General features: G+C 39.3%; 1 protein-coding gene across 3 annotated transcripts in view; it reads right to left on the bottom strand.

Annotated features, from left to right (window-relative positions):
- Window positions 1-205: 205 nt before the first annotated feature.
- The window catches only part of tbkbp1 (TBK1 binding protein 1), a 62,084-nt gene continuing 43,434 nt past the window's right edge, over window positions 206-18,855 (bottom strand). For all 3 annotated transcript variants that reach the window (XM_079658120.1, XM_079658121.1, XM_079658122.1), the window contains 6 exons: window positions 15,677-15,824; window positions 12,939-13,141; window positions 11,016-11,077; window positions 5,625-5,740; window positions 2,934-3,721; window positions 206-1,643 (listed from right to left, as the gene is read on the bottom strand). In XM_079658120.1, coding sequence (XP_079514246.1) covers window positions 1,515-1,643; window positions 2,934-3,721; window positions 5,625-5,740; window positions 11,016-11,077; window positions 12,939-13,141; window positions 15,677-15,824 — 1,446 coding nt within the window. In that variant the 3' untranslated portion in view covers window positions 206-1,514. The remainder of the gene's footprint in view (window positions 1,644-2,933; window positions 3,722-5,624; window positions 5,741-11,015; window positions 11,078-12,938; window positions 13,142-15,676; window positions 15,825-18,855) is intronic.

Here is an 18,855-nt window from a genome sequence, read left to right as displayed (position 1 = left end):
AAGTCCAATAAGTAGATCTCCAGTAAAGAATCAATCGCGATTACAAATTAAACCCAGGTATCAAAAGAAGGGTATACTGTCGTTGCTGGAACCCTGCAGAGATAACTTTGCGGTTTGGAGACGAAGTTCCTGGTATCAGATCTCCAAGATAGGAACACAATACACTGCCACTTTTCCTCAAAGTCTTATCTCATGCAGACGAGTGTGTTTGTGTATTGTTTTTTATTGGATGGTCTGGGCAGTGGTGACATCATACTGTTTTGAAAGTCAGATCTTTAGGAAGACCAAAGAGAGTTCCAGTTGTTTATTTCAAAGTCTTTGTACAGAAAACCACCTTGTGCGTTGGGATTTGACAAACTGTTTTGTATATACAGCAGTGGGCAAGCACACCAACATGTAACATGTGGTGCATTAACATTTGCAAAAATATATTTTCATATTTTTTTGCCTTACAGATGGACAATATAAATAGTAAATCATTCATGGAAAATATACACAGGGACTGAAAACGGATACATTGTATAGGCGTAGCCAACTTAAAGTGCTGAGTTAATTGGATTTTTAAACAAGCCGCAAGCATTAAGGTATATTCGGACTAAAAATATCCCTCGACCTGTATAGAGGACACATCAACATCAGTGCCCCGCCCTGCAGGGCATCATAACTCTGTTCGGGTTAAAACCGCTTTCAGGCTGATCCAAACATACTTTCACATTCCTTTTCCCCAGCTTGATTTGTCAGTAGGCGAAATGAGACTGGAATGTTTGACACTTTATTGAACGGAAAAAGAAACCTTATTTTAGAGAAGTGAAAGTGACCTGGCATCAAATCTTGATTAGCAATCAGGGTTCCTTCACAGTGTCGTTCTATACTCTGGTCAACATCAGCAAATCTTTGCTCTCAGGACTAATCATTCATCAGGTCGGACCGATTCAATAAATCAGCTTCTACCAGATCACTGTTCTTGGCCCTCTGCCGCACAGAAACTTATGCAACATATACTGTTTGTGTTTGAAACGGGTACACAGTATTTAAAGCTAAATGGTGAGAACAGTAGAAAGATGCCTCAGATCTCCCTGACGAACACTGAAACTAGCTTTTTTGACATGCAGAGCCCCTGAACCTTCCAGCTCTCATAAATCCTCTTTGGCTTACTTTGCTAAATCAAAGTGTACTATACTGTGAAGCGAACAACAACACGATACCTGAAACTGCCTCAAACCGCACAACAAGACTCATAACAAAACAGCAGCAACCAGAACCAGTGATTATACAGGCAGAGCTGCCTTTAAGGACTCTGCATGTGGAATCCAGGATAGACTTGTGTTGAAGTACTTCACAAATATAACTGACACCTGCGCTAATTTTGCTTCTCCATCTAGAGAGACTCTGTTCTCACAAAGCTAACTGGTGTTTCTGTGTTTTGACTTTGCTTCTGGCCAGGCTTGCGAATTCTCTAGCATTATCTATAAGAGGAGAGCGCAGATGTATGCGCCGGCTTGTTGCCATGGCAATCAGATCTTGCTGTTCTCCAGGTGGGAGTCAATGTGCTTGATGAGGGCATCGTCAGGGTAACCAACAGGGAATATCAGCTGGCAGAGGGGGCAGCTCCGCATGTCGCTCTCCTCCGTCTCCATCCAGAGCTGCAGGGGAACACACACACACACACACACACACACACACACACACACACACACACACACACACACACACACACACACACACACACACACACACACACACACACACAGATACAGGAATTATAGATCACATGCCACCCTCAACTTACTTCACTGGATTGTATTAGTCATTCTGTGGGAGGCAACACAATCATATCACTACTGTACTTGGTGAGTGACCACTTCAGACTTACACAACAGGGTTTTGCCATATAATAGGTCGACTGGTACTACATCCAGGAGGAAACTCTCATCTATGCACTGATTCATTGTGTTCGGCAGCTACGTTTAGAAAGAAGACTTATTAGAGCAAAGTTAATATCCATTACATGTCCATGCGTTATTTTGAATTGCCCACCAGGTAGTATTTTAAACAGGACAATATCATTTTCAGTGCCCACCATACACCAGTAATAAGTCCTATAGTTTCTAGAAGGCTTTGCCACCAATGTTAAACTATGTTGTTTCAGCTAATTTCTGAAATCAACTTATGCAATTTTCTTGCAAGGGTGGAACAGCTAACCTGACACTGTCACAAGTTTAAAAATGAACCCCCCCCAAGCTGTTTATTTACTTGATGCATCTTGATTGTTCAAGTTAAGTTACAGGTTATTCATACATCGTGGACTGCTGACTGCCATCTCTGTATTTAGCACTGATGCCAGTTTTGACTGGTGATTTCTAGTCTTTACTTTACTGTCACAATGGTATTATTCCATGCAACACTGTTAGGAAGAAACTGTGCATATAATTGCACCCAGCTGATGTTTGACAACAAATACACTTATGTTCTCACTGTTAAACCACACACGTTTCTGTTTGTGTACTTTAAATAGACAATGTGTTATTTAGTCTTAAGGCTTAGAGATGTTGTACATTTTCGTTGTGGACAGGGCTGTTTTCTTTCCTTTATGCTAAGCTAGGCCAAACATACTTGACTAATAAAAACTCGCTTCAAGAAAAAAAGCAAAGATGTTCTGTTATGTCATTATTTTAAAGGAACTAGAAAGAAACATGAGGAAGATGGAGGCCTTTAAGAAGATTTTGACCTTTTAGTGCGAAGAATACCTACTCATTGGAAAGAGTATTGGTGTTGAAAAAAAGTCATTTTGTGTGAAACAGCTCAGCACTCTCACAGTTGTGGCAAATTGCTGCTTTGGAAAATGTTTCACTGCTGCAACTTAATAGTTTCAGAACCACTCGCACGTCTACAACTGTAGATTTAATTTAGTCATACACCTTGTTTTTACTCACGTTGATGGAGGGCCAGGACTGAGCGTGCTCTGCTGACATGTAGCCGGGCTGCGGGTGGCAGCTGAGGGTGTTAGACCTCTGAGGGATGGGGAACACGGAGCAGGACGCCGGGCCCCTCATCACGCCACTGGGCACTGTAGAAGAGAGCACGCCAAGGGTCCGTGGGGGGCTGATGGGATGCGGGCAGTTCCACTCTTCCTCATCTTCAGAGGACTGTGGAGGCTGGGGGGCCGGTGTAGAAGGAGCAGGAGGCTCAAAATGCAAGTGCGCCACCTCAGACAGAGGGAATGGCATCTCTCTCGAGTGGCGCATGGAGCTCTCTCCGAGGCCCCCGTCCCCTCCTGAACCGCCTTGATGGTGGGACGGGGAGCCTCTGTGCTGCAGTCCTCCGTGAGGAGAGCCCACATGTTGGGCCTGCTGTTTTGCATAGCCGTCAATGTAGGGCCGGGGCTTAGGCAGGGTGGAAACGGGGTCCAGGGAGAAGCGGGGCGGGCAGTGGTAGGCGGAGGGGTCCGACACCTCGGAGTAACTGCGGCGGCCCTGGAAGCTGGCCCTCAGATGCTGGCTGGGGGGCCGGCAGGAGTAAGAGGCCGGTCCATTGTTGACGTCGAGCAGGGGGGAGCGGCGGTGCATGTCTGGGGAGAGGCGTTGCAGCACAGGGGAGCGTCTCTGTTGGATGGGGGAGTGGTGGGATGGAGGGGGGACCGGAGAGTGGCGCTGAGAGATGGGCGAGTGGCGCTGAGACACTGGGGAGTGGCGCTGGTGGTGGATGGGGGAGTGACGCTGGACTGAGAGAAGAAAAACAAACGTGTAGAAACATATTTAAAAGGAAAGTTGGAAGATTTGACTACAATACAGTATACAGCAGATGTGTATGTCATTTATTTGTGTATAGTGGTCTGGCCTGGACCCTTTACTGTCATTTAAGTTTAGGGCCACAACAAACCATTATTTTCATTATTGATCTGCTGATTCTTTTACCGCCCTTTTTGCTTAAAAAATTACTTAATGATTAATTGATTATCATAAAAGTGGCCGATTCCTTTTTTGTTGATTGACTAATTATTGCAGCTGTAATTAAGTGATATCTTAGTGGTGCAGCATAAACTTATATTTCAGACAATAGTGATCCTCCAGCTATTTAAAATGAGAATTAATGGTAGTTAAAGGTGTACACATACTTATGATTATGTGGATTTATAAAAGAGTATCCATCCAAAACACCAAGACATTACATAAATACAACTGTTTCAAGAAAGAACTGTAGACAATGTTACTGATTCAACAGTTTTATAATCCTTCACTAAATAAACCATCAGGATATTCAGTTGAATCGGAATCAGAAAATAAATGCACATCATGATGCTCTATGCATTCATTAAAATATTAAAATCCGTACAGTCGTATAGTTTGTGTAATAAGACCTGTTGATGAGTCAGTCAGCCCTATAGTCACCACTTCACTTCCCATATCAAAAAGGAAGCATCATTTATGGCCGGTTGGTTGAGGTGTTAGAGAGGGAGGGGGTGTTTTGTGCTCTGGTGCACTCTCTAGGCCTCCGAATGAGGTGGAAAGACGCAAACAGGACTCTTCAGATCACGCTTATACTCTCACAGGAGAGCGTTTAAGCCTCTACACAAATTCCCAAATCCCAACTGATTATTTCAACAATTGACAAAAATATTAGTTTTGTTGTTAAAAATAGCCAAGAGGCAATCATATTTCTTGCAGGATGCTGGTACTAATTAAGATGAAGTGCCATTCAAGTCACAAAAGAGCACCACGGGGAGAAGTTAACTGCAGTTTTGGGGTTTTCCTTGTTTTCCCCACTGTTAGCTGCCTTAAAATGCAGCCGTTCGTTGATTTATGCAGGATAATATCCCAGTTTGTACTATTCACAGCTCCGTAAAGGCAATGCATGCCTTTGTGTTTGTGGTACATGGTAGACGCAAAGTTGTGAGACGCTATATGTGTGCAGGAAGAGAAGGTGTTGCTACCGTTTAGTACTTGTAAGTTGAATTCCACAACATGTTTTTGTGAGTTTCTGATAACCAGCTGGTTTTAAATGCCTCTATAATAAAACATGTAAGACCTACAGTAACTTATTAGTTATTGAAATGAAATGTAGTTTTACAAACTAATCCAAATCAACTAAAACATTTGTATGTTCAATTTCAAAATGATTAGTTTTGTTTTGGTTGTGAGCCCGAACCCTATAATTACTCAATTAAAGAGAAAGAATACAATTAAATATATTTAATTTGTACGTATGAAAATCCCAAAAATCTCTGGGGGGGGGGGGGGGGGGTATACTTTTCTTATATGATCTTATAAGAAAGTACTTTACTATGATAGAATCGTATAGAACTCTGTTTTCATCACTAATGTGTTCATGTAGAGTATTTTAATGTTTTAGTACAATATGGAGCAATTATACATATACTTTTATACCACTGGATAGAATTGTTTTGCAAAGAGTAACTAATGATTTCCATGTTTCATTGTAAGGTAGAAGTTGTAAATCTGCATCAAATTTGTACAAAGGTGGAGCAACTGACCAATTGTACTTGGTTACATTCTACCCCTGCTTTTACTCAAGTAAGGGATCTAAATACACCTTCATCCTGAGGGACATTTGTGTAGTGGCCCAGCCTTTCAACATTTTTGATTCACAGTATTTTGCATGCTCACCTGGGCTAGCCTGCTCCTGTGACGCTTTCCTCAGGATCTCCGTCTGCTTGGAACTCAGCGCCTGGAGGCGTCCCAGCTCCTCCGTCAGCTCAGTGTAGGCCAGAGCCAAATTCACCCTGGAGGAAAGAAGGCAATTAAGTCATTATCATAATAATTGTCATTGCAGAATATCACATTGTGGGTGGATTGTTACAATATTGCAACTCCAATCTCTGTGATGTATGGAAGTTAATCATAGTCTTTAATATTGTAAGATGTAGGCAACTGTACAAATCCACACTGATCCACAGCCCTGACAAAGCCGCACAAATCAGGCCGGCTAATTGAGAGGCTTATCGGCTTATATTTTTAGAGTGCATGTCACGGCGCATAATTTGAAGTGCATAAAATCACACTCATGCGAGATGTGTCATGACTGTCTCAGGGGGCCGCACTGACGGAGCAACTCTATTTCAAGAAGCGTAAACAAGGATGTGCTTCTGTGTTTTTCCCAACCATGGCAACAGGCTCAGTTATTAGATTGAAACTCATCGTTGAGTCCCACAATAGAAATGACTGTCAGGCATGAAACAAGTAGATATAAGGAATAATCTCTGTGCATCTTTAACCATATACTTATAAGCTTAGACAGGATAAAGAGTGATATTGACTGTATGTGGTTTGAAGCAGAGTGAGATTTGTAGGAGGATTTTGTCGAGATAGAAAGAAGAAACTATCATAGTTAGTCACTGCTGCTGCCAGCTGCCCTCAAATCTGATAACACTCAGCTTATCTCAAATGTTGCAGCAATTTTTATAAACTCCCTTGTCCTGACCTGAAATTCAGTCATTCCAGCTCTGACAGTGGTAGATTAAAAATGTTAATTGCAAGATGTGAAACCCTGAAATCTAACTGGAGATCTGTTAAGATCAGTGTATCCTGCCAGCGTGAATCATTTTCTTCTACCAAGGCCAGGTTTGATTACTGTCATTTTGCAATAAGAAATGTTAATTCAAACTTTCACAGGATACCAGACGTGCAATTACTTTTACCATCCTATTTAAATCCATGTCAAAATGTTCATGTTCTGCACCGATAATAGATGGTTGAGCATGTTATGCACAACGTAAACACTCATCATGAACCACTTTGCCATTCTCTCTGTTAATGAAATGGCATTTGTGACTGTATACAAATAATTATAAAACGAACAAGTCAAATCAAGCAATCTGATTGGTTCTTCGCCGTGATATAATGAGCGTATACCACGGGTAGAATTGTAGTTACTTTTCACAACAAGTCAGTATACAATATACAAATAATTATACAATTGCCAATACAATGTTTCCCTTTGGCAGTTTTTAACATTTCTATATTTCTATAAATTATGTATTATTTAATTAATTATATATATTTAAAAAGAAAAATTGGGTTACTTAATTATAGCGTTTATTTATAATATCATTATTAATAATTATTTTCCTGGTCTTTTTGTATGAAATGATGTATGAAAAGCAATTTCAGCTGCCTTTGTCTTAACAATAAAACTAGCGTCAAGTCCTATTGTTTCAACCAGATATTACAAGTTTAAAGGAACAATTGAAATTCGTATGTTGGCAAATGCTCAGTCAGCAGGAGCACCTGCCCCCATAATGAGCGGAAAGATAAAAAATGACTTTTTTCACGTACGTAAGTGCCAACCTCAGATCTGATATAGATCTCCGATAGATAATTTTTACGTCTTGTTGATCAGAAATTGACTTGGTTTATTCCTACATAGAGATTGTGGCAGATAAAACATTGCTATACAACAACACTTTTGCAACACATGCTGGAAATGTCTACTGCATAAATAGGAAGAGGTAACTTCCACAGAAACGCCAGCACGACAAAAAGAAAAAATAATTGAAAAACACTAATGTATCCTGCCTACACAGCATATAAAGCACGCTGTCAAATAAGAAGTGTTCCCCAACACACCCGCGCAATAACTTAATTGAGTCTTCCCACTTATGTGTCTAAGCCTGCCACTTTGGTATATAACAGAAGAACACTTGGTATTCTTTTCTACTGATGAAATAAAGTATTATATTCCCCTCTCAACAATCTTATACACATACTTTTTATGTTTATCAGCGTACTGAAAAAACCTGCTTGCTGTTTTGCCACATTTTCAAACACATGGCTTCAAGTTCATGACCCCCAAAATCATTTAAAAATAAATCTAGGGACCCCATTTCAAATAAGTTAACAATTTCAAAAAAGAAGGCTGAAAATAAGTCAAAACTTCCACTGGTTAGTTGGCGTTTAGCGACAAGCCCACCTAGTTTTCCACCCTCTGTGCTGTGACTCACAGAGAGCGGGGCATCGACCCCCCCCTTTCACCCCAACCTCAGAAAAATGAACATCCCTCTTTGTGGTAAAAGTTCCACAAACCTGATGCTGACATTGTAATGAGTCAGGGTAATTTGAAATCTCCTGCAAATATAAATACATTAATAGCATCGGTATGAAAATAGCAATCCTTAGGTTACTTACTGGCATGGTGGGAGTTGTAGTATTACATGATATCGCCAAAGCAGCCATAAAGTGACTTCTCTCAAGTGGCTCTCAGCACTGCTTTGACTTCTTTCTTACTAAACACAGGCGTGTACTGAGTTTCTTGTCAATTCATATGCATGCAACCTTTCCTTTTTCACCGTTTGTGCTGTTGCACTTTTGAGTTTTTTGTCATTGTGTTTTGACAGCTTGTGTCAGAGGCCCGGCTTTTGCTGCAACACCTTTTTACTCTCAGTCCCGTGTAGTAAAGCAGATGTGTGAACACCTGCAAAGCTCAAGTAGGCTTTCTCAATCTTTTCGGAAATTCTTAATCAGGTCGCTTGTTGGTTTTTGTCTTGGAATGTCTAAAAATACTTTGCAGCATGTGATTTTGCATTTATTCGTATTTCCTTTGTCTTGTGTGTAACTGTGCAAACATACTGTACAATGTACAGTGCGGTGCGTAGGAGGGGTGTGATAATGCCGATGCTGCATTGAATAAAGATTCGTGCCACCGAATCAATCGGATACAAGAGTGTACATGTGTGTGGGAGATGAAGTGTGGGCAGAAATCTGACCTCTGATCTGATCAGACGCTTCAAAGAAAGAGCCGTCACTGCAGCTGCCTGCACTCCTCTTTGTTGGCTTAAGACTAAAGCCAATACTAAGGCCAACAAAGTAATAATATTTGAAAGCAATAATCCTTTTACTTTTTAAACCTGCTGGAGCTCATTCGCTAATATAAAGGACGAGGCCTACGGGGACAACTAACGTTTGAATATAAGTGATCTGGAGTCAAAATGATCTTAGAAACGTGTCACTATGTGTCTCTTGTCTGGAAAAATATATTCAGTTTGCATATCACGGGGGGCAGGATGTTAAACAGAGGGGGCTTTTTTTGTCAGGCAAACAGAGGTGTCGAACACTCCTCACGCTAAGTCACAGTGGGTTGAGCTTCGCTACCTGTTTTTTTGTAAGTAGTAATCATTTCAAATGTTTTAACAACGGGTTTCAAAGGTTGGCTGGATTTTAGGAAGAATTACATTTTCAAAACACAGCATTACTTCAATGTTTTCTTGAATTTCAAACAAGTAGTGGGGGTTCAACTCAAAATGATCATGTCGTGATTTATAAGAAACAGTTCTCACTTTCTGAAAGCTGAAGAAGGATTAGTCAGTGGCTTGGGGGTGTATTGCCAGGTGATTTTAGTGTGTGGTTGGCAAGGGCATCCCGTTTACATATTACTAGTTATGAGTGAGGCAAATGAAAAACCACAAACATCGTCACAAAAAAACAAATATGACTGGTTTTAAGGAAAAGCCACAACCTGCATCGCCTCTTACAAAACAGATGCAAAAGAAAGAGAGAAACATTACAAAAGCAAAAGTATTTTTTAAATGTTTGGGTAGGAGTACTTCCTGGACTCAAATATAGTTTATTTGAGGATACACGTAGAAAGAAGAAAACATGAGAAAAGTCTAAGGCACTCTCTTTTAATCAGAATGCCTTTGCTATATTGACCTAATCATGTTTAAAGGGGCCCTTTTATGCCAATTTTCAGGTTTCATAATTGTATTTTGTTCCTGCAGTGTGACATGTTTACATGCTTTAATGTTCAAAAAGTGCTTTATTTTTAGCCTTTGGAGCATTTACATTAACAACAACCTGTATAACAACCTATAGGAAAGGGGAAACCCCAAAAGTACACATTAATAGGGCTTCTTTAACAACATTTACACACTTCAAATAACTTTGCCATAAAGTTAGAAGACCTCTTGTTTTTTAAAAGATATTGCCTTGTTGTAACTCTAGTTTAATATATTATGACAAATTTGAAGGTGGGTTTTATAAATCCACTAATTCGATTCAACATTTCAAGTACACTGGAGAAGATTTAAAAGCATCACAGTGAACCTAATTTATTGTCAAAAGCTTAAATATAAAAAAAGATATATAGAAATGTCCCTCAAAATATGTTGAATGATTAACAGGGCAATGGTTCCAATGCATAATACCAAACCTCCGTTATCAATCTGTGCAGTTTACATTAAATAAGCCCAATTACAAGAAAAAGGCCCAGGAAACACGAGTATAGGCACTATAGGTTTTCAGTGGGAGTACTGTAGGTGATATTGTTGAGTAAAACCAAAAGGTGACCAAGATCTGGAAAAAACCGTATGCTTCCACCACACACTCAGTACCAGGTCCTCCTCTTCACTGCTACTCCGTTTACTTTCAGTTTGCTCCCCATCGAAACACTTCTGGGGTTTCACTGTGTGGGAGTCATTTAAACCTGCTGCGGTTTTACTTCTTTATGTACCTTTAAACAGCTATGCTTATTGATGAAGGAATTAAGCTAATTTCTTTCCACTCTGTTGTTCTTAATGGCAGGAAGTATTGAGTTGAATCAGACCAGCTTGAATGCTCTTGTTGTGTGGTTTCAGGTATAGTGGAAATAATGTAAAGATAGACACACTGGACCACTTAGAGAAGAGGAAATGGACAGGAAGGAGTTTTCCACTGTGCCTACACCGCCCCCTACTGCTCACATTAGTTCAATAAAGTAAATGCATGCACTAAGATGAATACTTCTTTAATAATGCTGCTTTTGGACCCAGCTTGTCTTGTTTCTAATGAGACCCCCGGAGATCACCTCAGCTCAGCACAGCAGGATAATACAGAGGCAGATGAGAAGCGGCTTTAAGAGAAACATGTTCTCCTGCTGCTCTTTATTTTTTCCTCCATCCTTGCCAAGGATGATGCTCCTCACAAACAAAACAACCCCCAACCCCTCCGTCCTGACCTTTCCTTCCATCGTTTATAGTTTTGATTTCTTCCCCTCCCCGTGCCCAGAGATCGGCGGTGGTCACTTACTGCTCATCTCCCACCTTCTTTATCCACTCCACATCACACTGCTTGCACTGAGAAGTCATTTCCTGCCGAAGTAGAGCGTGAAATTAGATTAGCATGCAGGTGCTGGTGGAATACTGGACAAAATCTGACAGTATGAGCCCATCGAACCAACATGTTGGAAGGTAATGTCGTCAGAAATAAAGTGGACGTGGGAGAAAACAGGTCCTACTCATTGATGGTTATCATCCTAGAACTGCGTTTTTGTTTATATGTGTATTTCAGGCAAGAAGAAAAAGGTTCACAAATGGCAATATGTCTAGCAATATTGCTCCAAAAAAGAGAAAGATAACTTTATTTTGAAAGTTGAGGTATTGCTTATTTGTATTGACTTGTAATGTAGCATTAAAATGCACCTTAACAGCTGTAATGAATTCTTATGTTGATGTTTTGTGTTTTGTGCCACTCTAATGTCTGTAGTAAATATACCCACAACCAAAAGCTTGTTAGCTTAGCTTAGCTTAGCATAAAGACTGGAAACAGGGGGATACAGCTAGCAAAACAAATTCCATCTTCTTGAAACTATAAAGTGATCTGATTAAAAAGTTGTTTGTTAAATCTGCACATTTCCATGCAGTTCCCCATTTAATTCAAGTTATTTGTATTAATAGTTTTACATGTAAACAAAAATCTAATAAGGCTTCGAAGGCTGAAGCATATGAATGTGACATTGTAGTTTTTTAAGGAAGTATATTTTATGTTGGCTTTGGACAGGCTAGCTGTTTCCCAATGCTTCCAGTCTTTGTGCGAAGACACAAGTGTTATTGATATACCCATCTTTGACGAACAATATTGAGTTCAGCATGTTTGAAAACTTAATGTCCTGGGTTCAGCCGGACTCTGACACTGATGTGTTGGATTCTGTCCACAGCTCAATGCCTAAAGCTTAACTTTAAATTGGCAAGGTCAGGGATTTGTGTCCCACTGGAGCCACAAATATATGTCCCCCGCTGGTGTTGTAAAGCTGCTGGAACAAAACTCTTCATCTCAAATATGTTGTGTTGTAGGATGACCACCACTGTAAGTATGTGCAGCGCAGAATGTTAAGGATTCTGTTCATGTTGGACAGTTCTGCAGCATGCCAGTTACGACAATAAGCAATATTCAATATGAAAAATGTTGTCTTTGTCAGGGGTCTGGTGATCTGGTGTTGTCCAGAATTGTGCAATATCAACTTTTTAGGGATAGATTTAATGTTTTACACATTTCTGAACACTTGACATTAATCAGAGTTGCAGTATTGTATTATAAGAAAGATTTACAGTTGGGGCCGTACCGAATGTCTTTACATTTCAAGCTTCTAATGAGGTTTTTAATGGAGCTTTATGTTTTAAAAATCATCGAACATTATCCTCAATTTGAATTCACCAGATTCAATGAGTCAGTCCTATTATCATATTTTATTAAATCAACTTTGAGTACCTTCGAAATGGAGATTTTCATTGTTAGTAGAAAGGTGATGGCATCTTGATGCAGAGCAAATGCAGATACATTATATGATATGCTTTTTTGTTACAACATAAGTCATTTACTTTAATTGTGTTAGCCAAACCTTTTTTTCTAAATGTGGAAAAATATGAAGTTTTTTAAAATATGTTAAATCTAGTCCTGTCTAAATTATTTAATCAATCCTTTTTCAAAATATACATTGACTTTACAAAGCTCTTATGTTATTTTACATAGCAAATATCATACATCTTTCTCTGCAACTGTGCAGAAAAAAACGGTTTAAAAGAATCTAAAAGGTTCAGGACTTTTGAATATTGAAGTAATATTTTTGATGAAAAGTTTTAATTTAAGCTTTGAAATCTTCTGTACAGCCCTGTTTGCAGTATTCTTTACATGATTAACATGATATAGATGCACACAACTGGAACTATGACTGACCCTGTCCCTCTGGCTGTTCTGCAGCATCCTCATGTCCTCCTTTAGCCTCTCACACTCCCCCTTCAGCTCCTGCTCCCTCTGACGCGCCCCCTGGGCCTCGTGCCGCGCCCCCTCCAGCTCGGCCTCCAGCCGCTGCAGCTTCAGGTCGGACAGAGTGTCCAAGCTACGGGAGCTCTGAAGGGTCAAAGCAGGACAGTCCAGCACTGGGAGGAAAAAGAGTGAAAAAAACTTCAGAACAAAACATTTTCTTAGCTTTTTACCCTGACTAATGCAGCTCCTGTGTCCACGGCTGTTGTGTAAGGAGTTGACTTCTTCAAGGGCAGCATCTTTCAGTTTGCACCTGGGTGATGTGATCTGCGTGGGCATGTTAGTGATTCAGCTCCGCTCACACAGACTCAGTCCTTGAGCATGAAAACACTGTAACAGTGCATCATCTTTTGTATCTGAGCTCCTGCCTCCTCATTGGACAAGTATAAAGGGCACACATACTGTAGAGTGATCTTTTTCTTCAATTCCTTTACAGTTTTCCATTAAATATGAGTTTATGCAAGGTATACCATCAGTAAAGGCATCTGTTGAGGTGGCTTTGATGCATTTCTTCCTGGTTTCCATCTGCCTCCCACGTTTTGGAAGAGGGCAGAGGTTAGCACACACTGACTCTAGATCAGCTTAAAGAGGAAATATCATACTAATTTTCATACCTGTTTTAATGTTCAAAAATGTATTTATTTGTTCTCATACTGCCTGTGCTGCAGCACCTCTTTTCACCCTCTGTCTGAAACCAGAGTCCAGTCCGCTCTGATTGGTTAGATGGCCAGCTCTGTTGTGATTGGTCAACCGCCTATAGAGGTCCCTCATCTTAGCCTACCACGTTCAGTGTATTGGAGCATTAGCCAATAGAAATGCCAGATTTACATCGTGATGGGACTCTGTTATGGAAGTAAACAAAGGAGTCCAATAGAGGTATTTCAGGCAGGGGGGGGGGGGGAATGTGTGGGAGACAAACTCCCTCTGGAGGGGACTTTGGGATTTTAGCCTTTGCAGGCCATTTACATACACAAAAACATATATAACATAATACAAAAAAGGGAAAACCCCAAAAAGCATAATAGGGCCCCTTTAAGTTAAGGCATAATCTTCTTTAGTACTGGACTGCAGTTTTTAGATTGTATTCTATGATGCAATTGAAAAATAACAAAGCCTTGTTAAGACTATATTCCAATATATTAAGCAGTTTTTTTGCATATTTTTTCTTCTTTTTGCTATAAAAGCAGTGTAAGTGACCCGCCTTGTTTGAAGAATCTAAAATGGGAATGAATTTGCATCTGAATAAGTCGAATGATATCACAGGTTTCCAATGGAGAGTAATTACAATATAGATCCCTCGGCAAATCAAGGAATCCTCCATTTCTGAGTACCCGGCTCTTCAGATGTTTTGAATTTCAATCACAAGCACCCGCATTGACCTGGAGGTCTCTTTTTCTGCGACAGCGACTGGGGAGTTGGAATAAAATGTCCAATCTGCTTCCCTCTAACAGGCCAAGGATCAACTTGACCTCAATTAAAATGCTTTTTCAGGCCAGATTGTTGGATTTGATTAAAGATGCAGAGAAAAGATGAGTGGTGATTAACAGAGATAAGTCGTATCTTGGCAGGTTGATATGAAAATGTTTTTTCTTACTATAAAGTAAAGGTATCAGTGTCAAGTAGTGATTAAACGAAAAACAAAATAAAATTGCGCAGATGTAAGTTGTATTGCTTTGTTTACGGTCAAAGCTATCATAGTGGTAATCATCAAAGTTTTCTGAAATAATACTCTTTCTTAATTTTAAACTTTAAACCGTGATTGCCTTGGAAATGTAATAAAACCGGAGGAACCAAAATCAAATGCACTAAAGCGCCACAAACAAAATAAGGTCAATTTAAAGGAAGTAAAATACAAAAACATGTTAAATGCATTTCCTGTTTCTATCAGATTGTCTGCTTTTGTCTCAATTTGAGTATTTATTTATTTAATTTGGACGGTAAACTTTTTTTTGGATAGGTTGTTATAATTTAGCTACATCTTGTACTGAAAAAGTTAAGGGAATTATTTTTAGATTAAAATGACTATTATTTTAAATATAATTATTATCCGTCTTAATTTAAGAAAATACTTTTAATATTTAACATAACGCTAAAGAAATTATACCCAAAGGACTAACGGAAATCTACTAATTACATTTTACTGAAAAAAAAATAATATCCTGCTCTCCAAAAATGTCAATAATCACGGCATTGATAGTAATAAAAAAGGTTGACTCTATTGTTGCCATCAGAATATATTTACACTGAAATCATTATGCCATGACATCTTAGCTAGAATCTCAGCGTTTGGAGGGTTACTTTAAAAATGTTATAAATGTAGGACAGACCTACGGTATAGATGAGGCTTACAAAAAGTATATTAGTTTAATGTATGAATTACAAGAAAACTTTATTTTGTTTTAATAAATCAGGTGTCCACCTACTGCGTTTAAAAACATTTTTTTTCAAAGTAGCCTGAATGAAAATGCAGGCAGTACGTCTTCCTATAAATTATTGATCGTTATTGATACATTGTAATCCTGCAAGTAATCCCCGCTTTTTCAAATTATCATATTAATATGATTGCGTCTTTTCTTAATGTAACTGAAGGGAATACAGTTCAATTTTTGTATCCTGATAACATTACTCCTTCTGTCTCTAAGGTCACTCACTGTGTGCGTCGGGGCCGGCGTGCAGCTGCAGGTACTGCATGTCTTTGCTGTGCAGCTGCATGTTGAGTTTCTGCAGAGAGTTCTCCCTTTGCCTCAGAGCGGACTCCAGGCCCAGGATGCGCTCCACGTGCTTCTCCACCAGGCTGGTCTGCAATCACACACATTCATTTGATTTCAGTCCTATGAAGATTTTAAAGTTATTTGGTTACTTTGCTTCTTTGTAGAACAGAACGTTTGTAATCCTGTTCAACGGTGCTGAATATCAGTATCACTATTCGTTAGTTTCCTGGCACTGAAATTATTTTAGGACAATGGTTTTGGTTTGATATTTAATCAGTTTATCCGTAGTTACAGTTGGAAAAAAACAGCTAATTCTTGCTTTCACTTATAAACTATGGTGGATAAAGTTAGCAGTTTATCATCCGCCGTGTTGTGCCAGATCTGGACAGATCTATGTCAGTTTTCATGTGTGCTTCTATTTATATAAGCAGGTTAACCAAAATGGTGGGAAGAGGGCAGAGTGGTGGGGATGAAAGTCAAGGGTGTAGTAGGCGTGTTTTAGCCCTTCACGAAAAAATGTAAGAATATTTTTTATTTACATCTCATTTTTTTGCCTAAAATGTAGATGATACACACACATCATCATCATCATCATCATTTATACAGTATATATTATGTAGATTAATGACCGGAAGGTTAAAGGACAATGAGGCCCAGTAGGTACAGTAGCCGGAGCCGGGCTCCAGCTGACATTGACACTGTCTCAGCCCTCGGCAGGTGACACCTTCCAACGTCTCTGGCGCACCTCATTCTATAATCACCCTGCCCACATAAAACTGCTGAGACGGCTCGGCATGAGCTGCTCAACGGACTAGCCTCTCATGTGAGAAGGTTTATTATCACAGAGGGGATCTGGGAAAGAGCAGCCAGACAATCTGTTCAGTTGGAAGCGTCTACCTGCATGGTCCAGATCGACTTTGTTTTATGACTCAGTTACAGAAGTGTGTTCAAATAAGGAGATTTTCCCAAAATGGAAAACTAAAGGATTGATAAAGGAGGAAACTAAAACATATAGGTTAGTATGTTCTAAATTCTACGAAATTGCAGTATCTTGGCAAGATGTGCAATATGTACATTCAATCAAGCGATTATTTCTATGACGAGTCCTTCTGTCTCTGAAGGACTGTTGACTCTGTATAAGAAGTAATGAATACATGTTTGCTTAAAGGGAAATTACTTTTAAATGTGCAGAGTACTCTAAAGTGCCCAATTCAGAAGGGAGGAACGGAACAACAATACGCTGCTGATCCCTTCCTTTAACATTTCCATGTGATTATAAAATATTACCCAATGAGGTTAAAGGGAGAACGTTTCTTTCAACCGAAACATAAACATTGCAATGAATCAAGAAATACATTTTGATGACGTCTGTGAGCGGTCTGTTTCCTATGGAAGCCTGTTTGCACCACAGGAAAGATATGTTGACTTACTATCTCATTATATTGAGTTATATATGTTTTCTTATTTAAACAATTATGTCAAATACAGAATAAGGCACATAGGCATCAATGCTCATCATACTGTATAAGCGTATTAAGCGATAACACTTTATATTAAGGTACACAAATTAACCATCAACTAGTTGTTAATTAACATGCATATTAGCAGTATAGTGGCTCTTTATTACTCATTATAAAACACGTATTAATGCCTTATTCTACATGACCATATTCTACAAGTAATATGTGTATGTTACACTTGCATGTAAGAGATCATTAAGTGCCTTCTAACTTTTTTTTTTTTTTATAGTTTCACTCCGTTTGAATGTCAATGGACTGCAAATAAGTCAATAAAGGAGCATGGCTGCTCATTTCCTGGCCCTCAAAAGAGGCTTGCTGTTTAATTTATGTTCACACTGAGACAGTACAACACAGAGAGAACAGTACGCCTATTGTGTAAGTACATACAAGCAGGTCACACAGTATGATCACAAATACATAAACTCTGTTAAAAATCTGTTTTTATTAAAAAAGTATAGGCTGCATATGTGTTCTCAGCTTTGGAGAAACTTGACATGTTTTAGTATGTGTCTGAACCTCTCTTTAGTGGTTCATTAATAAAACCGATATTTCAATTTGTCCCTACTTTGATCATGTACTGTTGAGGTTAATGTTGGTAGTTGTGTGCTATAATGTATTTACAAAGTGTGAAGAGGAGGCAACTTTAGAATATGGAAACTGTTCAGGTCAATTAGAGTCAAATTACTTGCTTATTGGTTATGAACAAGACTTCACTTTAAAATAGGGAACATTTTCTTAGAATAGAAATACCTCATTTTGAGTTATTTAGACATGTTGAGGAGAGCATAGACCAAAGCTCATGTACAACAACTTCCTTACTTGCAACAAATAAGCACTAATTAGTACATTCATGTTGAGGAAAAACTCTCAACTAATGGCCTATTACTTGTAGAATATGGTCATGTAGAATAAGGCATTAATAAGTGTTTTATAATGACAAATAAAGAGCCAATATACTGCTAATATGCATGTTAATTAACAACTAGTTGATGGTGAATTTGTGTACCTTAATATAAAGTTGTACCGCTTATATGATGAACATTGATGTCTATGCGCCTTATTCTGTATTTGACATTGTTTCAATAAAATAAAATATATATAACTCAATCAGAGGTTGCGCTAGAGTTTTTTGCTGCCCGTCATTTTGACGGACAGGGTCGTAACATTTCCGTCACAATCCATTATTACGGCCCGTCCACACAGCGGCGTGCGTTGAAGCTTCAACGCTTCTGCCCATTCACTTTGAATGGGGTGACGTCACGCTTCGCCGAACTGCATTGTGGGGAGCTTAGCTACTCGCTGCTCGCGTCAAAAGTTGAACCATGTTCAACTTTTGAAGCTTCGACGGAAGCGTCAGCCAATCAAATCCCGTTTATGAAAATCTGCCAGTAAAACTGCTAGCAAATCAAACCGCGTGTATGCTGCGAATAGTGAATCACCCGGTGCTGTATGATCAGTCTCTGTTCATCTACCGGGATACAAACCGGAGGAGCCAGGCATGGAGGGAGGTGGCAGAGATAGTGGGTGAAACGGGTAGGTTTTCTTCTGTTTGGGGAGTTTATATCCAGTTTACCTTGTTTAAACATTGAATGGACAGCT

Source organism: Notothenia rossii, assembly GCF_949606895.1.
Source record: "Notothenia rossii genome assembly, chromosome: 11".
Classification (NCBI taxonomy): Eukaryota; Metazoa; Chordata; class Actinopteri; order Perciformes; family Nototheniidae; genus Notothenia; species Notothenia rossii.
This window is presented reverse-complemented; position numbering and strand designations above follow the sequence as displayed.